This window comes from Pseudorca crassidens, chromosome 3 (assembly GCF_039906515.1).
Source record: "Pseudorca crassidens isolate mPseCra1 chromosome 3, mPseCra1.hap1, whole genome shotgun sequence".
NCBI classification, from domain to species: domain Eukaryota; kingdom Metazoa; phylum Chordata; class Mammalia; order Artiodactyla; family Delphinidae; genus Pseudorca; species Pseudorca crassidens.
In genome coordinates this window covers 145,685,452-145,713,219 of record NC_090298.1, presented here as the reverse complement: position 1 = coordinate 145,713,219, position 27,768 = coordinate 145,685,452, and the positions used below count along the sequence as shown (strand labels likewise).

Genomic DNA, 27,768 nt, shown 5'->3' with positions numbered 1-27,768 from the left:
TCAACATCTGCTCTTCATAACAATTAGCCCAAATCACCAAGAACAGTTTATTCTGTTTAGCACAGGCAGGGATAGAAAGACCTGTGAAAATGGAGAGTCATTACAGGAAAAGACAAGAAACCACTTCAACCTGGTGCTCAGGAACTAAATAACTATGGAATATCCTTATAACCAAATACTAGGCAGCCGTCAGCAAGAATTACATGTACTGACATAGGATATAATCTCAAGAAGACTAGATGAAAAGGTGCAGTACAGCACGCTACCATTAATGTTACAGGGCATGGGGACAGTACGTATGTTTGTATGTAGACAGGCAGGTAGGCATATACGCATAGACACGTACATACACACACCCTTCCGTACACAGACTATTATCCGTCAGAGGATATGCAAAAAACTGGTTAACAAGGATTGGAGGACGGAGGGTCAAGAGTGAAAGGGAGAACCACTTTGTACACTATCTTTTATGGCTTGTAAATTGGTTTTCTTAACCGTGTGCATACTAGCTATTTCTAAAACATTTTTTTTTACAAGAAAAATGAGTGGGGGCAAAACTGTATAGAATTACTCTAATTTCATCTCAAAAGTCTACATTACCAATTCGGCTAAGGGCTGGCGGAATCTAGTTATCAGGAAAACTCTGCTACTGTGCAGGCCTCCTGAGCAGAATCCTGCAGATACTGTATTTCCTTCTGCTCTGGTCCTCAACCAGTGATGTGTCAATCTGCCAAAAGGAAAGACAACAATTTCATGTCCGATGTGTAAGGGGGAGAGGGCTGCAGCTGCACTTCTCACACTGCCCCCCCCACCTTCGAGAATCAGAGGATCTACTCCCACCCAGAGCCATCTGGCACGTTTAAGGGACCATTTTCGTAGTAACTTGCGAGGCAATTAAGCACTTGTGGAAAGCAGATTTGCTGGGGAGGAGTTCTGAACCAGCCCCAGGGCATGGACTGGCATTATCTCATACCAGTTCTCCCACACCAAAAAAAGTACTTTTGTCTTCAACCTCACTGTACAGAGCAGATGATTTTTTCAATCTACAAACTTTAATTGTATGTCACTGATATACTGACAGCACGTTAACAGTTTTTTTTGAAAAATTTCTTAACAGAACATCAGAGTATTGCAACACTTTATTAAGAGTATTGGCTTTGAATTAGTAGCTGAAGTAACAATTGCATGAAGCCAGATCAGGTGTACTGCATAATACTCATACTTGATTTATTGACATTACTTAGCAATTTATTGGACAAAGGTCAAACTTTTTGTTTTTTATTAAGCACATTCCACAGTACAAAGCTGTCGTGAATAATATCTGTACAATTTAACAGTTTCAATAGCTGTTCAGACACAAATTTATTTCAAACAGTTATTGGCAAACATAATTAATTACAAGTTAGAATCAGACTATCCCAGTGCTTTAAAACATTAATATAGCAGTAATTTACAGTTTCTCAATTATGGTTAGCAAAATAAAGTCCAGAGTACAGCTGGGAATTACTACTATAATCCCAGAAAGTCAGAATTCCTCGGGTGCCAAAGTCCCCTGCTATAATTTAGTAGGCACAATTCAAAGGTTGTGTGCATATTCAAAGGCCATGATCTCCCAAGGAACCAGAATTTCTATATTAAACATGCAGAGACAACCACAGAAAGTCCATTCGTTCAGAAGAATTGCCTCCTCCCCTGCCCCTCCCTGCCCTGCCCCCTGGGCTCTCCTAACCAATCTGATATTAAAGCTGTAAGGTAAGAGTGGTCAAAGTTAAGTCACTTTCACAACCGCTGTCAGGGTTACAACATCCACCCGCTGAACGGAGATTTCTTTTTTTTAACACTTTGAGACTCAACTTTTCAAAACCAGAAATTAATTTACTAACATGTAGGAGGGAAGGATGTATTTTTTAAAAAGGACAAAGGAAAACAAAAAAGCAAACCAACCCAATAAACAACCACAGACACACACATTGATTCCCACACCATTCTCAATGTAAAGGACAAAACAGAGCCCAGGCACCTTCCCCTCAGTGGGAGAGTGTGCTTCCACGGGAAGAGGTTTAGTTACAGGAAGTTCTCATTGGTCCTTTAAAACGTTAGCAACATTCCTTGATCTTTGGAAACAATGGCAAGGGGCAAATCAAAACCTAATATTGAACAAGGGAAAAGGAGTGCCAACCAGATGCCAAAGTCCTTTCCACGCACGTCAGCATGATGGTGCCATTCACACATTCGGGCTGCGGAGCGCGCGGGAGCCAGGAGAGCTTGCCAGGGCCACGGCAGCAGGCGACACCAGAGATGACAGGGATGGGACCATGAGCCTGAGGCTTCACACCACCTGGGAGGACCCTTCCACTCAAGATGGGCCCTTGAACCCGCCTGACGCGGGTCCCGGGCTCCAACACACAAGTGGGCCCTGCTACCACCTGACAAGGGCAGGACGCACGAATGCCAGAGCCAGGAGAGCCAGTCAGCGGGGGCCTTCTCGCTCTTCCCTTCCCAGGGTTACTAACACACAGAGTGTGACCTGTGACGGTGGAGTCAAATGAATGCTATGGGAAGTGACCACGGGTACTTAAGGAGTACTGATGAGGAAAAGAACAACAAAAGTATTTAAGGTACCTCTCTACTGTATATACTGCACAACAAATAAAACATTTTGTGTTAAACTTTAGAAATTACATCTTAAAACAAGATTCCCATTAAAACACACACACACACCACACGCACAATGACAATGACAATGACAAAATAAGAACACCGTATGAATACTGCAGGAAGGGTTCTAGGTAATCCACATCAACCCTGGTAGCGGGTTCTTGAGTCCAGCCCACGGCTAAGGGCGAACACACTCTGCATTAGTGTCTCAGGCACGGGGGCCCTGACTCGAGCAACCTTGAGGTTAAACTGTTATGTACATTATATCTACATGCGGATACAGTATTTTAAATTAGGAGGCAAGCACACGTGTAAAGGTGTTACTCTACCAAATATCAGGAGATGGTTGCGGGTACAGAGAACAGTTAATAAAAGAAAAGAGCTATATTACCTGTTGGGAGATAATATAACCTGGCTTACAGTTCTTTAAATTAAAAGAAATTGGTACAGAAAGGAAGTATAATCCAAAAAATATTACTAAAACAACCCAGAGAAATGTTTCCATTGTCCAACATGTTCCTAATACAAGTCACAATTCATAATGACTTGGACGGTCAAAAGGAGAACGCTAACTTCTGAAAAGGAAAGCCCTGGACATTCTGGGTAGGTGTTTGGCACCCAAAATTTCACCGAAGAATGCTGTTTCTTAGTATCAGACCAAAGTGCAAAGCAATATAAATTAGAGGCCAAGTCTTCTCTTGACGGTCGATTTACTTCTGTAAAACAGACTGTACGTTCCTTTTATATGAACAATTTACATTTGAAGCGATAGATTTCTTTTCACTGATGGGGGGAGGAAATGGGCTTCTGTACTACTGAAAGTCGGTGAAGCTAAGGTATCCTTCTCAAAGTAGAGGCCGGAATCGGAGGTGAGAAATGTCGGTACTTGAAGAGTTAGGCTGCTTTGCATCTACCCAGCGTCTAGAACCAATTCCAGCTTCATAACTCAGCTGTGAAGAACTCCCTTAGGCATTTGGTAGCCATGTAGCCAGTAGTTCAAGACTAGGAAACCCTGAAAAAACAAAAACAAAGGGAGTATGGATGGATATTCTGGTTAGACATGGAGATATACACCACAGCCCATCCACATCCACACAGACATGTATGTACTTGCGCACACATAACACTGATTTTTAAATAATCAGCATCAAAATAGAAGTTGCAAGTTGTTTTGCGTATACTACATACCAGGTATCAGGTTTATTTAAACCTCTCAAGAACTTTATAAGGTAGAAACTATTATACCTACTTTACAAATAAGAGAACTGAGGCTCAGAAACATTATTTGGTTTAAAGCATTAGCCATTATATCCTGGGATAAACCATAATGAAAAAGAGTATAAAAAAGAATGTATTTATGTGTGTATTACTGAGTCAGTTTGCTGTACAGCAGAAATTAACACAACATTGTAAATCAACTATGCTTCCAGAAAAAAAAAAAAAAAAAGCAAGCATTAGCCGTTAAGTGACAGAGAGGGGATTCTAATAGATGACTGACCCTATAACCTATCATCTTTCATGCTGCTAAAAGTTACGCATGTAACAAAATATGCTTAATGTTAGATTTTATATTTAGCATAATCTTAAATTTACGCCATCCAGAGGCCACCAGGACCTGTCTCATGACCGACCCAGAGTCTTCATCTATCACTGTGAAACAAAAATATGTAAAAGCTAGTAAACAGAGTACTCCTTCTAAACAGAATGCCAACAGTCAGAAATTACTTCTTTTTGAAATAAATCATTTATAAAAGGACAACACAATGTAGAGGGGAAGACAACTGAATGTTCTATATTTTTTTGACCATGACCTTGAGTCAGGAACACATTTTAATCCCAATCTCTACATGCATCCGTGTATGTGAATACACACACATACCCCTACGCGGAACATTCTAACATTCCAACACTAATCGTTACTATGGACAATGCAGGCTGACATTTTATGTCCTAAATTTTACCCAAAGTCAAAATCCATTAAAATGATTTCACAACCACTAATAAGTTACAACCCTTTCCAAACACTGCACTAAACCATTGGCCTGGAAGATCTAAGTCACCTTTAGGTCTAAAATTCTATGGCCAAAAAGAGAGAGAGAAAAAGAAAGGAGGTGGGGGTGGGGGTAGTTGTTTGGTTTTGTTTTGCTTTTAAACCTTGTATATATTTTTTTAAGGGCAATTTTCCTAAAAGGTTAATTTCCACAAAATCCTAATTTCACAAGAATCCTAATAAGCTTCCAAACGAACGCAAGACAGATTCACAATTTCATCTGCCACTGTTTTCCCATGAAGGATATGTAAGAGTATTTGAATTATTTTAAAAATATTAACAACCAGAGATAAGAAGTCAGCACTCTCAAACGCTGCTGGTGGGAATGTCAACTGATGTAACTCTTCTGGAGGGTAACACAACTCTTAAGTATCAAACCTCTTTAAACATCATAGCTTTCAACCTAGACACTGCAGACATTTCTAGAATTCTATCCAAAGGTAATAAAAGGTTGGGCAAAGATTAAGCTGAAAGAATCATGGCAATGTGTTTTATAATAATTAAAAGCTGGGGGGGGATATAAATATATAACAGGTGCATATCCAAACAATCAAACATGATTTTGCCATTAGGAACAGTAATTTAGACAAATAGTGACATTACTGACAGGCAACAATTTCACAATAAAGAAAAAAAAAGCACAGTTATCAAACATAATTTTTAAAAGCCTGAAAGGCTACATACAAAGGAGTTAATAATGGTGAACCAAGAAGAGGAGTTATCTACTTTTTACTAATTTCCTAATATTGTCTCATAATAAAAAAGAGAGCTACTGTATACATAGCTCTTGGGAGTTAGTAATTTTTTTTAAAAAAAATGACTCAGCAAAAAAATCTATTGCTAAATTTCTCGACATAGAAATACTCCTACCTTATATTTTAGGGGTAAATATTTTACTGCAAGGTTAAATCATCATTAGGGTAGTGTTTCTTATTATGCATAAATTTTACAGCATCACATGGTAATAATTTTTTTCATGTTACAATAAATGAAAAGAATTTGGAAAAGAGCAATAAAATCTATAAAGTTGACTGCCAAGGTTGTCAGAAGTAATTCACTTTGAAGAGACAAACACATTTGAGGTTTCATTGCTTGTGCTGCTTAAAAAGCAGATAAGATTTTTCCACTGATTTATAATTGTGGATCATAACAAGGCAGTTGTTCTTAGTTTCCCAAAAAGGGGGCGAGAGGAGGGCCTGGAAGAAGTAACACTACAGTTTCCTTTCCACCACAGCCAATGAGAGAAACGGCATTGGTGATCATTTCATCTCTCAATCAAAGGAATCTAATTTCACGGCATTTTAAAGTAGTATATAAAAGTTGTCCAATTTGTGAAAGTTTACTATGTTCTATAATTCATCTATCAAATTCACCAGAGGGGGAGAAAACATACTACAGATGGCTTAGATTTTATCATGTGCTTCTTTAACAGTGGAAAGACACAAACACATATCCAAACTACAAAAGAGGTATACTTAAGTTGTTGTATGATATACCTACTCCCCTGACCCTATCCATTCCAGAAGCTCAGCCACAATTGTAGTTGTCTGTGTTCTATTTTATCTATTTATCTATGTGGGAAAATAAAAGCAGAAGCATTGGGATACAGTCAAAGCAATGCAGAGAGAATGTATAGCTCAGAAAATAAAAAATTAAGAACAGAATAAACTTAACAAAAGGTGTGCAAGACTTCTACACTAAAAACTGCAAAACACTGCTGAAGAGAAACTGAAGAAGACCTGAATAGTAAAGAGATATACTGGGTTTATGGATTAGAAGACTCAGCATTTGTTAAAGATGGAAATTCTCCCCAAGGTGACCTTTAGAGTCAATGCAGTCCTGATCATAATCCCATAATCTTCATAGAATTTGATGATTTCATTCAAAAATGAGTATGAAAACCAAGAGGACCTAGAAGAGTCAAAACAATTTTTTTTAAACTGACTTATTACACAGCATGGTATTGGCAAAAGGATAGCCATAGATCACAGAACAGAATAGAGGCCAGAAAAAGTATAACAAACAAGTGGTCAATTGAGTTTTTGACAGAGTGCTATAACAATTCGATGGGAAGAGGACAGTCTTTTAACCCAAAAGAGCTGGAACAACTAGAAGGCTGTATAAAAAACACCATTCACAAAATTAATTCTAAATGGATCAAAGACCTAAATGTAAAACCTAAGCATATAAAACTCTTACAACGATGCTGGTCCAAACACGGTAGTCACTAGCTACACGTAGTTATTTATTATTTTATATTTTATTTTAAAAAATTTTTGGCTGCGTTGGGTCTCCATTGCTGCACGCGGGCTCCCTCCAGCTGCAGTGAGCGGGGGCCCCTCACTACGGTGGCCTCTCCCTCTGCGGAGCACAGGCTCCAGGTGCACAGGGTTCAGTAGTTGTGGTACGCAGGCCCAGCAGCCGCAGCTCGCGGGCTCCAGAGCGCAAGCCCAGCAGCCGTGGCGCACGGGCCCAGCTGCTCCGTGGCATGTGGGATCTTCCCGGACCAGGGCTCGAAACCGCGTCCCCTGCTCTGGCAGGCGGACTCCCAACCACTGCACCACCAGGGAAGCCCGCTACATGTAGCTATTTAAATTTAAGTTTAAATGAAGTACAATTAAATACAATTAAAAATCCAATCCAATTCAATTCAATTCAAATATAATTAAAACTTCAGTTCCTAAACCAAACCGGACATATTTCATGAGCTTAATAGCCACATACGGCTCGTGACTATCAAAGTGGACAGTGCAGGGACTTCCCTGGTGGCGCAGTGGTTAAGAATATACCTGGCAATGCAGGGGACACGGGTTTGATCCCTGGTCCGGGAAGATCCCACATGCCGCAGAGCAACTAAGCCCATGTGCTACAACTACTGAAGTCCGTGTGCCTAGAGCCTGTTCTCCGCAACAAGAGAAGCCACCACAGTGAGAAGCCCGTGCACCGCAGTGAAGAGCAACCCTGGCTCACTGCAACTAGAGAAAGCTCACGCACAGCAACGAAGACCCAACACAGCCAAAAATAAATTAATTAAATAAATAAATTAAAAAAAAACCATCACAAAGTGGACAGTGCAGCTGTAGAAAATGTAAACTAATCTGGTGAAAGGAAGCAGGTCAGTGTTTGCTAAGGCTGTGAAGGGATCAGGCTCTGACTACAGAGGACACAAGGGAACTTCCGGGGGGTGATAAAAATATTCTTACCTGGAGTGTGGAGGAAATTGCAGGGGTGTATATATTCGTAAAAACGTGTCACAAAACAGTATAATTTAAGTGGGTACAATCTGTTTTACAAAAATCATACCTCAATAAAATTGATTCAAAACAGCAATGGGGCTTAGCGAAGGTGAAGGGGGCGGGGCAGAGGGAGATGTGTACATCTAGGTACCTGTCTATATGTAAGGAATATATTTAGTACTTGACTATGCCACTTTAGACAACTTAGTCTAATTTCTTACTGAGCTACTATCTTTATGTTTGTGGAAGGTGTATGAATACACTGCAGTTTCGCACGTATTTATTTATGGGCAAATTCTTGTTGGCCCAGGAGAAAGAGCACAGAGATGTCATGTTGGCCCCGGGTGTCACTTGACCAACAAATGTCAACAAGCACTCATAATACACTGTGTGCTCTATTAGATACTGGGGCTCCAAAATAAAAGGAGCTCCACGCCTGGTAAGAGAGACAGGCATGCAAATTATTTCAATACCAAATAATAAATTAAGTCAGATGAAGGAAAGGAGTGGGGGTGTGGTGGTATCCACAAAACCCTAACAACACAAGCAAGGGGAGGGAGGTGGCAGAGGTCTGTACTACTGAAGTGTAATTAGGGAAATTAAACAGAATTCAGTCTGGTTGGAGCCCTGGATTTTTGGGAGGCAAGAATGCAAGGCTGGGGTGGGGGAGGGTAGAGAGGACAGAAGGTAAGAGCTAGATATTGAAATTTCTGTTAGCTAATCTTAGCTAAGCCTTGCTCCTGAAAACAAAAGGAAGCTAGTGAAGAGGAGAGGCAGGGGTAAGATGACCATAGTTGGTAACAGGATGAAGGGTGGGCTGAAGAGGGAGAAGAAGAGAACAGGAAGGAGGAAATCAGTTTTCATTTGGGTCCCTTCCTCCTTCCTTATGTATTTCTTTAGTTTGGGGCGAAGGGAGGTTGAGGCGGGGAAGAGCAATCACTCAAAAAATCCTTGCCGGGCTTCCCTGGTGGCGCGGTGGTTACGAATCCACCTGCCAATGCAGGGGACGTGGGTTTGAGCCCTGGTGCGGGAGGATCCCACAGGCTGCGGAGCAACTAAGCCCGTGCGCCACAACTGCTGAGCCTGCGCTCTAGAGCCCATAAGCCACAACTACTGAAGCCCACGCGCCTAGAGCCTGTGCTCCGCAACAAGAGAAGCCACCGCAATGAGAAGCCCGCGCACCGCAACGAAGATCAAATGCAGCGCCACCCCACCCCCCAAAAAGAGATCCTTGCCTTCTTCCTCTGTAATTTCCTATAATTCAATAAACGTAAAAATTCTGCCATGTGAATTTCTCAACTGACTTGTGAAGAATCTATCCAGAGAGAAAGCAGCAAGGGAGATGGCCACTGTCACAAGAGCCCGTATGAACACAGCTGAGACCAGGAACGGCAACTATGTATGTGGCTTACAGGTCACTACTGTGGCTCAGATCCTATAGCCAGGGAGGCACAGCCAAGCCATTGAGGCACTTAGGCCTTCTGGGTCCATGTGGGGTCCCATCATCCTTCCAAAGGCAGTACACCAGCCAGTCACTACGGATCAAACTGAGTTGGCATGAAGAAACAATGCATTTGCCATTCCTGATGCAGATCCTTGGTTTATCGCTAATAGATGGAAGAGGGGCAAGACCAGAGGTCCGCATGCTTCTTCTTAATGGGCCAGATTGTACGTATTTTAGGCCACACAGTCTCTTTTGCAACTACTCAGCTCTGCCACTGAAGCACGAAACCAGCCACAGACAATACATAAACAGATGAGCTGTGGCTGTGCTCCAGAAAAACTACTTATGGGCACTGGAATTTGAATTTTATATAATTTTCACATGTTCTAAAATAATATTCTTCTTTTAATTGTTTCAGAGTATTTAAAAGTGTAAAAAACTATTCTTAGATTGCTATGGTAAGGATAAAAAAAAATAAGGCAGTGGGTCAAATTTGGCCTCCAGCTGTAGCCTGCCGACCCTGAATAAGATAAACTTCCTGGAGCAGAAATAAGGAGTATCTGAAAAGATGTCAACTTAGTGATCTAGAAAGCAGTGATTCCCTATCTTTTCACCCCCAAAATTTCACGATTCTGCACACGGACTTTCTTTACATTTTTAATATTCAATGAACAGGAAAATATACAATGACAAAAAGCTACTAAGCATTAAGTAATGTTTTTACATAAATATGAATTTTATTAACACAGTCTTTACATATACACATGACAGTACAAATATGCACAAACATTATTTATTCAATCTACAAAGTTTAATGTGCACAGAATTCACAGGCCCCCTCGCAAAATTCTCAAGAGTTGGGAATACTGCTCCAGATGAACATGGTCATCAGTCCCAAGGACACTGCCAAGTAAGGCTTCTCATCCTCTACCTGGACACCCTTAGTAATCAAAACATGCCATCGTCAATGTTATTATGGCCCTAAGTCTTCCTGTTACCGGAGCAAAGGACTTGGCTTCCAGGGTACCTGTTGTGTCTAATGGATGAAGAACGAGTTTTAGGGGCTCTCTCAACAAACACCCTTCTTTGATTCCTACCCTAGGGAATGGTGGTGGTGGGTGGATTGTAATGGGGGGGTGGGGAGGGGAGGTAGTTTTAAGTGTTTGCCTGATGGTGATTTTTAAAAAAATAAAAGATAGAACTGAAAGACAGGAAAGAAAGAGAAAAAGGAGATCCTTGCACCGCAAAACAATTTAGAGGACTTTACTGGTACTAAATTGGTATGACCTGGGAAAAGTTTTAAAAAACAGGAACCATGGTGTCTACCAATATGAAAACCCACAATAAGCAGGATTTCGATTTATATCTTATTTTGATGTGACCATAAAGATCTAGCCTTATGCTAGAACTCTGCAAAGTTGATGCATCTAATGTTCCTATTACTGAGAAAGGAACCCAAACCATAAAATTTCCCCAAAGGGAAGGTGAATTCAATCAGCAAAATTAAAAGTGGGGGAAGTACTCACCTGAAACAGGTAAAGTGCAGACTGTTATCTGGAGATGTAAGTGTATGTTCTGGAGGGAGAACGGGTCTCATTCTGGGCACTGGGAGGCACATTTAAGAAATCCCAAATCAAAATTGTGTCATCATGGGAGCTGCTGATGATCTGAAATTCATCAAACTGTAGCCGAAACACACGTCCAGAATGTTCCTGTGAAACGTAACAGCTTTATGAATAAAACGAAATCTTTACAATCCCTCCTATCTCACTACCAGGGAGTTGGCACAGGCTGAAAATACAGCTCCTTATCCAGGCTTCCTACATAACTTTATTGAGCTTTGTCCTTCTCCCTAGGAATACAGATTCTGCCTTCCCTTCTAGGCTTTTTCTTTAATTTAACTTTGTGTCCTAGATCCTGGCCCATTAATATGTCAAAGAAGAAAAACTATGTGATCATCTTACAAAGGGTCTTAAGAAGGTAAGCAACAATATTTAATACCCATTCTTGATACACTGTAAAAACTAGGACCAGAAGAATAGTGTTTTTAACACCACCAAGCATATCTATCTCAAACCACAGCTAACATCAAAATTAATGGTGAAATACCAGAAGTCTTCCTATTAAAATCAAGAAGAAAACAAGAATGGCCCTGACTCAAGTTCTGCATGTTCTTCTAGTCAATGAAAGGAGAGAAAAAATAGAAGGTAAAACTACTGAAAATAAGAAAACTCTATCAATATTTTCAAACAACTGTCTCCTCAAAAATACAAAAGTAAACAGACTGCTAGAAATAATGAGCTTGGCAAAGTTGGTAAAACAAGATTAATATATAAAAATAAAGTATTCCTATATGCCAAGCAATAATCCGTAGAAAACAGATTGAGGGGAAAGTCCACCATAATAGTACAAAAATGTGCTGAGTTATAAAACACAACACAACCACAGACACCCATATTAGGAAATCTCCCAAACTTGCAGACAGGAAATACTTTATGTTCTAGGAGGAAACCAGTCCACCTACAAATGAGGAAGCCTGCTTTCATATTTTAAGTTGTGTTAATACTCTTTATAAAAGAGCTCACAGAAATATGAATGTCAAATATTCTCTGATTTTGACTAATAAACAAAATTAACAGAACAGCGCATTTCTCAGAAGGCATGCTGTGAGGTACAGAAGCTTTCCAGTGATAGGCTCAGGGAGGTCTATCTGCAGGTGGCCAACCGCCAGCACAGGGAAGCACTTCCCTTTCAACAGATCACATACCACCAATGTGCGCAGACACAACGTGCTTGCTGGGGCTCGGGGGTCGAGAGCAGCCTGCAAGTCCCAAACTTTGATTTTCCTAGAAAGGAAAATGAAATCACAATTAGTGGAAAAGTCAACATTTTATATATTGTCAAGCATTCCCTCGATAGAAAGGAGTGCATTCGAACTGCCTATTTTAAAAGCTAATGGGGAACCTGCTGATGTTTTGACAAGGTATTTAAACCAATTACACTTGATTTGGAAAAAATAAGGACCTACACATTCTCAGAATTGCTGAAATTGTGAAGAAATATTGTTTGAAGGGAGACAAGAAAACAACTTCACATTATCTAAATTCAATTCCTGACTTGATAATCTATGTCACCAAATTCATTAATCAGGAAGCTCTCTAGGGCTGAGTAGGTGCTGCTGACAGAAGCTAGGGCTCTCTGTGAAATTCCAAGGATACCTTTCTCCAAACTAAGCAAATGCTGAAAGTTAATAATAGGAGTATGAACAGACCAACTAACCCGTCTGTGAAGTATATATAAGGTCATCTTGAAAGGTTTACGGTTGCCATTTGCTCATTTTAAAAGTCATGAGGCTTTTTAAAGAGGATGTGTTCAATTCACCAAAAGGGGAAAAGAAATTTATCATTGAACTCACCAAAAAAAAAAAAAAAAAAAAAAAAAGCCTGGATTAATTTAGTGCTGGGACAAGGAACTAGCTACTCCCTGAGTTTACAATAATGGTTAAAAGCATAAGCTTATTAATTCATCCTTCTGGGTCTCAGTGTCCCCACTTGATCCTGCCATCCACCATTACATAAGAAATACCTAGCATGGGACCTAGCACATACACAGCTGCTTAATATGCAGTACTTATTTTTCCTCTTCATATAGTTATGGTCACGCATTTGAAAATTTGAAACACGTACCCATCATAGGCCCCACTGACAATCCTCTTGTTATCAAACCGGATGCATCGGACCAATTCTTCATGTCCCTCTAGGACTCTTAAACAGGCGCCACATTCAATATCCCACAGTCTTGAATGAAAAACAGATTTCTGTGAATCAACTTCCTACACATGATTCAAACTATCCATACGTGATCTTCCCTACCCTGGGAATCTTTATTTCTATCTCACTCCCAGTTCACATTATACACATGTGAAGATATGTGTGTACCTTTGTACCATTCATGTGTTTTTTAAGAACTAACTTGGGAGAAAGGCTTACTTTTCATTTTATTTCCTTTTACATAGTTTGAAACTTTTAAAAATCACATGCATGTTGTTATTATTTAAATCATACCAACAAAGAAATTTCAATTACATTTAGTTTGTAGGCATGCTCTTGATGTCTGAGTTGATGAAACCAAGTAGCCAAATGGTCTAGGAAGAATTCTGGGGGGGAGACAGGGATTGCAGGCCGTAAAGAAGAAAAAGGATGTTGGTGTGGGGAAGATAATAAATACAGCCCAGGGGGTTAGGCTTCCGCCACCAAGGTTAGAACTGGTGGACCAGCACAATGGTCTCCCTCTCCTGATGAGGCTTAGGGATTCCCCTTCCTAGATACAGTATTACAAGGTCAGAGTGGGAGCCTCTCATTAGGCATATGCAGTGTCTTAGAAATATAAACCCAGTGACTACCATCAGCCTTTTTCTCTGTATATGATTTATGTAACAATTCTGGAAAGAGATTTTTAAAAAATTATCACTGATTTAACTACATTATTTGTAAAAAGAAACCACAGCAAACTAACATGTACAAAACAAAGTTAGCAAATTAATTCTATAATGACATTTTCTTAGCCTCCCCACTAGTACCTATCATAAATCCAATGAATATTCTATCCTCAGCAAATGTTCTCATCAGTGTCAGTGATGATGGCTTCTCTAATCTACTGTGAAGAGAACACTGCCACTATAACTCCAAAGTGGTTCTCTTCCATAAACTACTCAGCAGTACACATTATTATTTTGTAGAAGCTCGGAGGTTCCAATGAGGAAGTTAAGAATTGTTTATTGCTGAAATATTAAGTAATACCAAGCATAAAGAATGCAACAGAACCAAGATTCAAGTTCTCAACTGACTTTTATGATACCTTAAAACTTAAAATGATAAAGAAAACTTTTGGCAGTTAAAGTTACATTGTGTTTGCTTTCTTTCTTTCTTTTTCTAAAAAAATAATCTTGAACCCAATCCTTATTTTGCCCAAACAGGCAATTTGATTATAAAAAAGCTATTAGAATATGTTGGGACAGTTGGAAAAATGACTTGGGGTAATTAAATAGATATTTAAGGGAAGTTCTTAATAAGATAAAAGTGTTTAAAGACATTCATATTTATTAGAAAGCAAGGACAATGAGTGTTGGGAAGAAAAAAGGGAGATAAGATAAATGACCAAACAGGAATTGATGACAGTGTTGGGAGAGAGAAATAAAGTACACTGCCCTCTGTTAGGGAGAGAGGCAGGGGCTCACTGGTAAGGGAAAGGAGAGCATCAGGCTGGAGCATCCTCTGTTCTGAGGCACTATGGTATTAAGTGATCTTGGGTGGAGTTGAGGTTATAAAACCTTGTGCACTGGGGGAATCTTGGAAGAATACCCAGGGCATACACAATTTACCCACTTTAGTGTGCAGAACCAGAGAGATAAATAAAAGTTACCTAAAGTTTTCTTATCTGAAGCAGCCCCCAAAACTGAGTCTTTTGAGCATCAGGACTGGAGATAAGTCAACACTATGGCAAAAATGAGCCCACTCTGTCACCACACCAACTTCTACCCACCTTATGGTATTATCCGATGATCCACTAACAACCAGCCGATCCCTGTACTGGAGACAGGCAATGCCTCGCTTGTGCCCATTCAGAGTACGAACAAATTCACAGGTGCTCGTGCTCCAGACCTGTACAACAAATTAGCAATAGAGTTAAGAATAAATGCAGAAAAGCCCTTGCACAATGTACCTTTAAAAAAAAAAAATCAGAACTTCTAAGAATGACCACAATACTTGATTATGAAATACACTGGGGAGGTTGGGGAACAGATTGGATAGCATAACATTTCCTTAGCTGCTGAGTGATAAAACTGGAATGAAATACAGAGGGAATTTGTGAAGTCTCCAAACCTTGAGATCTTCACAAAGAGAGCATCTCCTGGATGGTTCAGACATTCATTTGCCTAGAGAGAAGGGTCTGGGCCAGATCTTATGTTTTTAGGCCGGGTGACACGTCAAACCCAATGTAACTGATGTGAAAGGGCTTCACCTTTTGCATCCTCTTCTTTTCCAGCATAGTTTCTTGAATAGCTCCATTTGTTTTGACACATCACTCCTAATATTATGTATGTGGAATAAATAACCCCTCTTTTGTGAAGCTGTCTGCAAGACTCAGATGTCCATAGACACACTTAATACCAGCCAAATAAGGAGACACAAAGTAACCAATGTTCCCTGAATTATTTTATTAGCTGCATTTGTAGTTGAATGGGACAACCAGATATCCAGAGGCAAAAGGATGAAGTTGGATCCCTGTGTCACACTGTATACAAAAACTTAATTCAACATGGATCAATGATCTTAATGTAGCAGCTGAAACTGTAACTCTCAGAAGAAAACATAAGAGTAAATCTTTGTGACCTTGTATTAGGCAACTGTTTCTTAGATATGATAATAAAAGCACAAGTAACAAAAAAAATTGATGAACTTGACTTCAACAAAGTTAAAACTATTTGTGTTTCAAAGGACACCATCAAGAAAGTGAAAAGACAACCCACAGGAAGAAAATATTTGCAAATCATTTATCTGATAAGGGACTTGTAACCAGAACATGTAAAGAACTTTTGCAACTAAATAATAAAGAGACAAATAATCTAAGGTTTGAAAAGAGCAAAAGATTTAAGTAGATGTCTCTTCAAAGAAGTTATAAAAATGGCCAATAAGCACATGATGCTCAACATCACTGGTCATTAGGGAAATTGAAAGAAAAACTGCAGAGACACCACTAAATACCTACCAGGATGGCTATAATAGACACACACACACACACACACACACTAACAAGGGCTGGCAAGGATATGGAGAAATATCTGGGCTGATATTATGCAACATCTGTTTTTTTTTTTTTTGCTGTACGCGGGCCTCTCACTGTTGTGGCCCCTCCCGCTGCAGAGCACAGGCTCCGGACGCGCAGGCCCAGCGGCCACGGCCCATGGGCCCAGCCGCTCCGCGGCATGCAGGATCCTCCTGGACCGGGGCACAAATCCGTGTCCCTTGAATCGGCAGGCGGACCCTCAACCACTGCGCCACCAGGGAAGCCCCAACATCTGTTTTGTACAAAGGCCCAAACCCTCTTGACTTCCAGGCACTGGTCTCGTACAAATTGGTGTGACTGACTGGTGAGGTGCCAAAAATCCTAGTTTTTCAGCTTCCAGACTCTATCCAATCTAAAAGTCTGATGCTATCTAGTCTGTGATCTGTGGGGCTAGATACTAGCATGCTGGCCAGTACGGGTCATAAAAGGAAGGTTTCTGAGCCCATACACTGCTGGTGAGATTGTTAAATGGTGAAGCCATTTTGGAAAACAGTTTGGCAGTTCCTGAAGATGTTCAACACAGAGTTACCATCCCAAGAGAATTAAAAGTGTATGTACACGCAAACATCTGTACACAAATGTTTATGGCAGCATTATATATAACAGATAGAATGTGCAAACAATCAAAATGTCCGTGAACTGACGAACAGATAAACAAAATGTGGTGCATCCACACACAGAATTTTTCTAGTCATCAGAAGGAATGAAGTCTGATTCATGCTGCAAAGTACATGGATGACCCTTGAAAACACTACACTAAGTGAAAGAAGCCAGACACAAAAGGCCACATGTATATGATAACATTTATCTGAAAAGTCTCAAATAGGCAAATCCAGAGAAGGAAGATTACTGACTGCCAGGGACTGGGGGTAGAGAACAGGGGTTGACTGCTAATGGGTATGAGGTTTTTTCAGAGGGTGATAAAGATGTTCTGAAACTAGTGATGACCATACAACACTGTGAATATACGAAACCACTGAATGGTATGCTTTCAAATGATGAATCTTATGGTATGTGAATTATATCTCAATAAGGCTGTTATAAAAATATAAGGAAAGCTAAAATTTTAATAAGTTAACATGTACATTGGAACCAGCACTGCATTTACCATACCCGATGGATCACCCTAGACTACAAGTGCTTGTCACACGTCTGCCTCACACCACACGTTGAGCTCCTTGGAGGCAGGGACATGTCCTGTTCCTCATCATATCTCTAGCATCCAGCCCAGGGTCTATGGCATGGCAGGCTCTCAAGATTAGGTGAATAAATCAAAGCTGAACTCTGCCACTAACTAGCTAATGTGGCCTCCAGCACAATCCTCTGTGCCACATCTGTAAAATGTGGCTCAGCAGAGTGCTGGGAGGGTGGAATGAGGCAGTAATGGGAAGCTTCTGGCACATGGTACATGTCCCATAGGTTAGTTCTCTTCCCTTTAAAAAGGTTATCAACAATGTCCTTTCATGAAATAGAGGACTGCTCTCGGTCCGGACCCCATGACCCTTTTCTACGACCTTGCCTACGGCTTGAGAAGCATAAAGAATGAGCATGCCTTGAGGTCTCATAAGCACAAGTAGAGGAGAATAAAGATCTTGCCAGATGCGAGGTTGGTATAAGCCACCTCTGCTTTCTCTGTGTTCTAAAAGGGATGGCAACAAGCAGAGTTATGACTGCAGACACACTTACTTTGATGGTCCTGTCCCCAGAGGCAGACACTATGTACTTATCGTCAAAGTCTACTACATTGACAGCAGCACGGTGGCCAACCAGGACACGGCGTAAAGTGATATCAGTGGCAGAAGCCATGTCCCACACTGCGATGGAGCGGTCCTTGGAACAGGTCACCATCAGTCCATTGCTGAAGCGTAAGTGCAGTACAGCCTCGTTGTGGTGGATCAACGTGTTCAGAACTTCACCCGTGTTCACATCCCAGACTCTAGGGAACAGAAAAGCACAATGCTTAATTATCGAGACAACCAGGAAAAGATTCCTGTGTCTGTGCTCTGGGCCCATTTTTAGTAGTAGGCTGGGGAGGAGTGGACTTCACGTGTATCTGGTGACTGGGACCTGACACCATGCTTAAAAGGAGCCCCCAGAAGCAATTTCTCTATTTGTGAAGAAATGGTAAGATGGTTTCAAAAAAGAAGGCCAGGGCTTCCCTGGTGGCGCAGTGGTTGAGAGTTCGCCTGCCAATGCAGGGGACACGGGTTCGTGCCCCGGTCCGGGAAGATCCCACATGCCACGGAGTGGCTGGACCCGTGAGCCATGGCCGCTAAGCCTGCGCGTCCGGAGCCTGTGCTCTGCAACGGGAGAGGCCACAACAGTGAGAGGCCCGCGTACCGCAAAAAAAAAAAAAAAAAAAAAAGGCGGCCAATTCTGACTCCTGCCCAGGTATTCAGGGATGGTGTTTGCAGCCTTGTGCTGATGGCAAAAAATGATGCAAGGAAGTGGGCTTTGCAGTGAGTTTGAGATGATAGAAAGAAGATGGCTTGGTGGCTGGGTTCCAAGCTTAAGGTTGTTTTTGACCTCTGACAAGCTTTTGAGTCTATTATTTATCCACTGCAAACTATCTATCCACACCCATCTATCTACCCAACCGCTTTATGGACAAAGCACATGTCTCCAATTGCTTCACCCTTGAGATACAGGCGTCTTAGGGGCAGCCCTTTCACATCATAGCTTTTCTGTAACCCCAATCTCCTAAGGGGACAAGTTCGTGCAGAGCAGACGAAGAGAGTCTCAGGCTTCTAAGGCCGAGACATGACCTATCGTGGAAGCAGCAGCCTGGAAGCACTGAGTCAGGGAAAGGATACTAGGCATGCTGGTGACTATTTCAATCTCTTAGGTGTGCCTGTAAAGCAATCCTCTTCAAATCTCTGACTCACTCTAGAAGAGGCATTTCCTTTCCTCCCCATGACATGCCTTCCTCAGGCTGCCAGCAGTCCAGCTGAAGCTTTACTGTATTACCTCTAGGCTCTGGTGAACGCATCACTATAGCAAAATCCAAAGCCATCTGGTATGGAAAAACATCCTTGTCCCAGTGGTTTAGGAGTAGATCCCAATAATGTTTCCTTTCTACTCTCAACTCCCAACCAGCAGTCACTGCTTCCCTTCTACTGTAGAACACTGCCACTTCCATCTTCATCACTCTGCCCCTGCGGTGGCATCTGAAAACTAGTGTCTCCATCACTGGAAAAGCTACATAATATCAAGATAGTCTTGAGTGCTATAAATTCAAGGCTCGAAATTAACTAACTATGTGACTGAGTAAATTATTCGCCTCTCTGGCCTCCATTTCCCAATACTACATCTATAAAAAAGAAGATACTACTTACTTTAGAAAGGTTGATGTGAGAATTCAATAGAATAACACTATACAAAATATCGGGCACATTATTTGTGTCCCTCAAAAAGTGCTGCAAATCTCTGCTTCTGATTCTTCTGGTACTTGTAGTTTACTGTCCACCACACTCCTAGAACACCTGCTTCCTTCCTCTCTCCTCTAGAGCGTGGTCTCCCAGGAGAAAGCTACCCTGATACTGTCAGGTACTGTGCTTTTACAGGAAGGCATGTTGCCATCTCTAGAATGTATGGTAATGGGAATAGGACCTACTTAACAAAAGTTAGCTTTCCTGCCCACTTTGTTCAAATGTACCTACACCACAAATGGTTTTGAAATATAGCATACAAAAACATATACAGAGCATGTGTGTACTTTATCGCAGAAGAGGAGGTGAATCTGTCTCCTTGTGGAAGGTACAGAAGTTCAGGCCAGTGAAATCCAATCACTCACCTCACTGTAGAGTCAGAAGAGCCAGTCACAATGACACGTTCATCATACTGGAGACAAAGGACAGAGCCAGTGTGTCCCGTTAACACTTTCAAACATTCCAAGCTGGTTTTATCCCAGATCTATTGAGACAAACACAAACAGTAATTTAGTATATCACATTCTGATCAATGTTTTTATCATACCTTATTTTCTGAATCATAAAACAAAACAAAGCTGTGTTACAGTAAATAAGAGCAGTAAACATCAAGCAGGTGGTAAATGACAAGAGGGGAAGAAGAGGCAATACTGAATAACTTCCAGAATAGGTACACTACTTTGCTTACTTTGTCCCCATAACTACTGTGCCCATTATACTTAACAGCTTTATAAAGAGAATTTTTAAATAAACTCTGTGAAAAGAGTTGGCTCACCCTCTGGAAAACAACGTGACAGTATCTATTAAGAGCTTTTAAAAATGCATACCCCTTAACCCATTACATTTGTTTATGAAAGTTTAAAAATGAAAAATGTTCAGCATCTCAGAATAACTTCAAAGTAAATTATGAAGAGTTTTTAATGAGAAAACACACTGCTTTATTATAGTTACTTTTTTAAAAAAATCAGACTAAAAGTCATCTCTATAGTGACATAAACATTATGTATATTTAAAAAAAAAGATTAAAAGGAAGTAAAGTGTTGATAGTTGGCTTTGTACTCTGAATGCCGTTTTTCTCCTCTCTTTTGATCTTTCCAGTGTTTTCCAAGTTTTCAATAATGTCCCAAAATAATGGGGGGATGGAAAGTGATTTTTTTCAAAGACTGTTTTGTTAAAAATAGAATCTACGGAACTATTTCTTCCCTTGTAAAAGTACTATCATAATTTGCAGTGTCCCTAAAGTTTACCACAAATGGCCAAGATATTACAAGCACTACAGACAGTTAAGTGTCCTTCTATAATAGTAAGGCTTGCTTCTAATTTCTGACCTAGTAGAACCACAGCTATTTTGAAAGTGTGCGCTGATCAAGGACTGAAGCAGAATGAAGTACAGAAGGTTTCCAACCATTGGTCTAGATGAGCTCTCTAAAGCGTATTTTTGCTCCATTGTTCCGTGTCTTATAAATCAAGTGTAGGCCTAATTTAGGCATGGGTAGGCCTCTATTAAGAGAATTCTTTAGAAACATCCAGCGTAAGTGAAATGCAAGCCCACGGCCAGCCCATGCTTTGACAAGGTCATTATAAACCATTCTTACCTACTCCTTAAAGGAGAACTGCCAAAATTAAATAATAACAGTTTCAAGAGCATATTTGTGGCCACAGGTGAGGATTATCAATAAGTATTACATAAAAATAGAGTTCTGTGGTCAAGTATGTTTTCAAAGTTGGAAAACTCTGGGTGCCTCTACTGTATGTCTTCTCAGAGCCTTTATATGCTACTGTAACCTGTAAATTTCTAAGAAAGGGATACAGCATGCAGTGTTTTCTAAATTTCTTTGAAGGGAATTACTCTTCAAAGCAATATCCTTTGGATTCACATCCACAGAATACCTTTTGGGAAACACTATAATACATATAGGAAACCAACAAAACAGTTTCTTTATATTCTATAATTCAGTGATTTTCTGCCCCAGTTATTGGAATTATTGAAATTCCACTATTTTATAAAACAAAAAACACACAAGCAAAAATACCTTTTAACTCACCCAAAGTAAAAGAATATAGAAAACAAGGCCAAGGGGAGAAAGCCCACTACAACCTATCTTCCCAGTTGACTGTAACTAAAAACTCTAGACAAAATACAAAAACAACTAGCTGAGGACTCTGAAAACTGTGAGGGGAAGGGCAGCCAGGAGAAAGCAAGTATTGTATTGAATACATTGTAGCAAGGGGTAAGAGTTTGGAGACAGGATCCACGTGGGGTGAGTTTACCATTCTTTCTGTTTTCTCATTTCCTTCTTTTGTGGTCTTGACCCAAAGGCAGGTCCAGATCAAGGAACTGCACAGTGAAACAGCAGCACAGGCAGCTACAATCTGAGAAACCAGTCTTTCTGGACAGAAGGGCTGAAAAAGGAATCCTTGGGGACCAAAGAATGTGCGAAAGACCCTATTTTCTTTTTCTCTTTTCTCAAATGGCTTTGATCCAAAGGACAAGTCCAGTCATGGAGATGTACTGCAGAGCAGTGGAACAGGTAACTAAAATTCTAAGAGAAACCCCATTTTTCTGGCCAAAGGAAAATGAAGAAAGGATCCTTGTGGGCTGTAGAGACTTAGGGAAATCCAAAACAAAAAAGAGCTGGAAAAAAGAAAAAGGCTTCCCTAATTGTATATGAGAACCCACACAACACATGACTTGGGCTTGCCCTTAAGCAGTGCATGCACAGGACAGACTAAGCCAACACATCAAAGGCCGGAAAAAGCGCCCTGATATTTAAACTACCACTGAAGTCTCAGACTAAACTCTGAGTAGTGCAAGCCCAAGACAGACCCAAAGTAGCATGGCAAAAAGCAGAAAAGAGATTAGAACCAACCCCCCTAACTAGGCTGACCACCTGCTTAAAAAAATACTCACTCACACATATTCTCCAGAGGATTATAACAGGATCCATAGACTTTACAATACAACATCCATAATGTACAAGATACAATCCAAAATTACTTGACATTCAAAAGCCAAGAAAAGTGACCAATTCTCAGGGGAACAGACAATCAACACATGACAAGCTAGAGATTACCCAAATGTTGTCATGGTCAAAGACTTCAAAGCAGTTGTTGTAACTATACTCCATGAAGTAAAGATAAACACATTTGATATGAATGAAAAGAGAGAAATTCTCAGTAGAGAAACAGAAACTATAAAATATAATATCTGAAATCTTAAAATTCACTCAATGGGGGAAAATAGCAGAATACAGATGAAAAATTCAGTCAATTTGAAGACAGGCTAAGAGAGATTACCCAGAAAAGAGAGGGAAAAAAGATTGGGAAAAAGTAAGACAATATCAAAAGATCTAATACTTGTGTAATTAGAGTCTCAGAAGGAGAGGAGAAAGAAATTGGTGCAGAAACAAAATTGAATAAATAACGGCCCAAACTTCTGAAATTTGGTGAAAGACACAAATTTACAGATTCAAAAAGCTCAGTGAAAGAACTCTTAGATATGACATCAAAAGTATGAGGCATAAAAGAAAACACTGGCAAACTAGACTAGACAAATTAAAATCTTCTGCTCTACTTAAGATATCATTGAGAAAGAGAAAAGACAAGTCACAGAATGGAAGAAAATATTTGCAAAACATATCTAAAAAAGAACCTGTATCCATAATATATAAAGAGCTCTCAAAACCCAATAATATGAAAACAGAGAACCCATTTTAAAATTGTACAAAAGATCTGAATAGAAACTTCACCAATGAATATACAGATGGCAAATAAGCATGTGAAAAGGTGCTCATTATCACTGATCACTGGAGAAATGTAACTTTACACCAAAATGAGATATGTCTACATACCTATTCAAATGGCTAATATCCAAAAAAAACAAAACAAAACAAAAAAAAAACCCTGAGACTACCAAGGGCTGACCAGGATGCAGAACAAAAGGAATTCTCATACATCGCTGATGGGAATGTAAAATGGCATAGCCACTTGAAAATACACCTTGGCCGTTTCTTCACAGGTAAAACGTACACTTACCATATCAGTTAGCAATCCCACTCCTAGGTTTTTATCCAAGTGAACTGAAAACTTACGTTCTCGCAAAAACGTGCATGCATATGTTTACAGTGTCTTTATTCATAATTGTGAAAAACTGTAAACACAAATGTCCTTCAGTAGGTAAATGGATAAACACACTGTGGTGTAACCATAAAGCAGAATGTTACTCACCAATAAAAAGGAACTAACTATCGTTATGTGCAACAATGTAGAAGAATCTCTAATGCACAATGCTAAGCATAAAAAGTCAGACTCAAAAGGCTACATACTGTGTGAGTCCATTTACAGGACATTCTTGAAAAGGCAAAATTATAGGGACAGAAAAAAACATCAGTGGTTGTCAGGACCCCGGGGAAAAATGGGTAAACGCAAAGCAGCAGGACAAAGGAATCTGGTGGATGACGGAACTATTCTGGATCTTGATAATAATTGTTGTGGTTGCACAATTCTTTGTGCTTGTCAAAACTCACGGAACTTTACATCAAAAAGAGTGCATGTAAATTATAACTAAAAGTAAAATTATCCCACAACGTTTTCTTAAATATGAGAAAATAAGCTACAAACAATGTGAAACAAAATCTATTAGAGCCATTAAACATTAAACACAGAGAAATGATCCCGTTTATCTACTATTGAAAAGTAAATAAAAACAATATAAATTGCTCTATCATTCTTTTGTGTTATCAATTGAGCCTTTCACAGAAACCATAAAAGGTAATGATTTTCATTTATATGCAAGTCAGCAACACTTTTACCAGCTAGCCAAGAAATCAAGAGCCCTGTGGATACTGAGATATTTTCTACTTGCACCTAAACACGGAATACAGAAAGTGAATGTGCTTAGAGAAGGGTAAGAAGCGAGAAAATCCAAGGGTCCAGTGTTAGTAGAGGGAAACGCTCTGGCTCTAGTTCTTTAGAACCACGCAGACAGCTGCCAAGATTGAGTGGAACAGATAAAAACCAATCAGGAGGAAATGGAGAGATTGTTACCTCTAATGTCTAACATGTAACCACAATTCTAAAAATAATACATACAAAATGCAGTCATTCACCTTAATAGAATTATCTCGAAGGCCACTGATAATTTTTTCATCATCATACTGTAAACAGTAGACACCTTTACTATTTTCAGAGCGGCACTGAATCCTCTGCAAGTTGTGTCTTCCACACCGCCAGTTAGATTCTATAGTCTAAGGGAAAAAGGAGGCAACAGATGAGTTTTTGTGAATCAACTATTCTATTAGGGTTCAGACTTTGGGGTTCCAGAAACAGCATACCACTGATACTCCATCTTGGTTTGCATAACTGTCTGTGGATAGGAATCACACTCTTTTCCAAGTAAGACATTAGCCCAACAATATTTTTCCTCAAATGTTCCCTGCCCATCTGGCAACTGTCACAGGATTTCCAATGAGTTTGGGTTGGGTTTGAAAAAAATGGCCTAGACAGAATTCAATACGTTTAAAGAATGCCATTTGCACCCAAAACATACAAATAAATAGTAACTCATTGGGTCACTCTCTAATGCCAGTTAAAATATCTGGCAGAAGACCACCACTAACATTAAGCATATACTAACAATCTGTGTATCCATCCACAGCACTGATTGTCCTGATCATTGAGAAACGATATTGACAACTACTACATGCCAACTACTATAGCAAGAATTTTATTATCCATTTTTAATCTTCTACCAGACTGAAGCTCCTTTGGAATAAGAATGGCACATTTCAGCCCTGGATTCTCATTCTTTCATCATTCGTACAACACTTACTGAGATGTTAGTATATTCCAGGTACTGACTGTGCCAGGCATGGGGTGAAAAGACTGACAGGAAGCATAATGCTTTCAAAGGATGCAACTGCAATACACAGGCACGCAGTAACTGGAATTGGATATACTCTAATCATATGTTTATTTGGTTAAATGATCCACACATTAACCTTGGAAGGAAGTCCTCAGCTACTTTCCTTTTACAAACAAGGAAACAAGAGTTTAACTTGCCTGAGGCCACAAAACTAGTAACTGGATGAGTTGGAAATCACACCCAGTTCTTCCTGACTCTGAGCCCATGCTTTTTCTACTAAAATATGCAGTGTCTACAAAGAAAGTATAGCCCTAGCTATTGCGGCAGTGAACACATAAAAAGATCAGTAACAACTCCAGATAAAATATCAGTGCCAAATGAGTGATTAAAAACTGTAAGCGCTGCAGGACTAAAGGGATCTTAAACAGCGCGACAGCCTGAGACCAGTGGGCAAAGTTTAAAGAGGAAGTGGGTCATGCCCAGAGCACTAGAAGACCTAACCTTTGGTAATGGATGTCAAGGATTTTCAGTATCAAAAGATACACTAAGAATAACCAAAGTATAAATTCCTGATCCTTGAATTTAGGGGACAATAGGGACTACAATTGGCTATACCTGAGAGTTCAGGATCTAGTTCAAAAGACATGTCTGAGTAGCTAATTATCTGAGTAGCTAAAAGTTTAATTAGTTGCTTTAGTGAAGAAAGGAGCTAAATCTCATCTTTATTCACAATAAGCACTTAATTACTGGTTCTGCTGACATCTAACAAACCATGTTTCCTCTTATTTTGAAGGCAACATGCTTCTGTATGCTCTGAAATGTTAAAATTTACTGAATGTTATGCCAGGTACCACGCTTCCATAACACTATGCTATGTGTTTTATATAGTTTACAGTTAATTTAATCATCACAATTCTGAAGCCAAAATTATTGTCCTCATTTTACAGAAAAAGAAATGGAGGATTGGAGACACTGATACATGTATACTTAAACAGGAAACTGTTTCCTCATTTGTGGCCTCAGTACTTAGCACAGGAGCCTGGAAATATAAGCCCTGCCCTCAAAGAGTTCCCATAGATAGCCTTGAGAGAGGCCAGGATCACATATTTCCAACATCCAGGGGATGCAAAGAGGTACCATGGAGGTGCCATGAGCGAGAAACAGCTCATCTGTCCATCTGCTACCAAATCAGAGCTTCTTAGCCAGCATCGTCATCTCTACTGAGTTTGTAGAATGTCAGACATAAAACCACATTTCAAAAACAAAAAAGCAAACAACAAAACAAAAACAAAAATTTACCCCACTGTGGCTACCGCTACCAAGGTAGACAACAGATATGTCTGTGAGCAACTTTTTAAAAAGGGATTCAGAATATAAAGAATTTCTTAAATTGAACTCAATGCTTGGAATCATTTAGAGAAATAATGTATTTTTAGAGTGACTGAACCACGTCAGCATGCTAAGCATACCAGGAAAATGCTGACTTAGGAGGCAGACCTACTGGTAACAAGTCTTACTCATGGCCAGTGACTCCTGGCAATGGTTACCAACGTTCAGGCTACACCCTGGGGGCCCAGATGGTTGCTGCTAAATGTGACTCCACATAAACCCAAAGTATTACAAAGACGAATACATAACCTGTCTTATCAATATATATGCTGTTATTTTCAAAATTCATATCGTCGTTCTTAGTTTTAAAACATACACAATTGCTTTAAAGTATTATTGAATCAGTAAGTAGCTTTGCTACTCTGTATAATATTTCAATGAATAGAAAAAGCACATTTATTTACTATCACATGGGAGCTTGAAAAAACTTTTTTTAACTTTCGTATGGGAATCCCCATACCAAAAAGAATTTCCTACATGCTCTCCCACTACTCTAAAATGTTTTTGAGAACCAAGAGACTTGGCTATAATCTATTACTGTACCTAAAGCCCTGAGGACACAGCAGAGAGAAACTGGGTAAGGCAACACGATCAGCCTGTGATACACCCACCCCCTAAGACGTCTGGACAGAGAACACTACCCAACATAAAAGGCCAAGCCATACCCTCTATCTCCAACCCTCAAACAAGAGCCAGAGGCCAGGACCTCTCAAAAGCTCTGCTAGATAACAGGCTTTCCTTCTAAGTCAAGTAGAAGTTAGGAAATGGCTTAGCTTCTCAACACTAAGAACGAGCCTATTTTCTAAAATACATTTCTGAATTTTAAAAGAAGAAGGCTTACCAAATCATTTTTC

At 39.9% G+C, this 27,768-nt stretch overlaps 1 protein-coding gene across 7 annotated transcripts in view; it reads right to left on the bottom strand.

Moving 5' to 3' along the window:
- Positions 1 to 1,121: 1,121 nt before the first annotated feature.
- FBXW11 (F-box and WD repeat domain containing 11) overlaps positions 1,122 to 27,768 on the bottom strand; it is a 132,545-nt gene continuing 105,898 nt past the window's right edge. For 6 of the 7 annotated variants that reach the window (XM_067732852.1, XM_067732855.1, XM_067732857.1 and 3 more), the window contains 8 exons: positions 24,771 to 24,908; positions 20,028 to 20,146; positions 17,921 to 18,170; positions 14,930 to 15,048; positions 13,075 to 13,185; positions 12,156 to 12,234; positions 10,915 to 11,100; positions 1,122 to 3,670 (listed from right to left, as the gene is read on the bottom strand). In XM_067732852.1, coding sequence (XP_067588953.1) covers positions 10,939 to 11,100; positions 12,156 to 12,234; positions 13,075 to 13,185; positions 14,930 to 15,048; positions 17,921 to 18,170; positions 20,028 to 20,146; positions 24,771 to 24,908 — 978 coding nt within the window. In that variant the 3' untranslated portion in view covers positions 1,122 to 3,670; positions 10,915 to 10,938. Of the gene's footprint in view, positions 3,671 to 10,113; positions 10,425 to 10,914; positions 11,101 to 12,155; positions 12,235 to 13,074; positions 13,186 to 14,929; positions 15,049 to 17,920; positions 18,171 to 20,027; positions 20,147 to 24,770; positions 24,909 to 27,768 lie in introns of those variants that run through there. The other variant, XM_067732853.1, reaches the window with a different exon arrangement.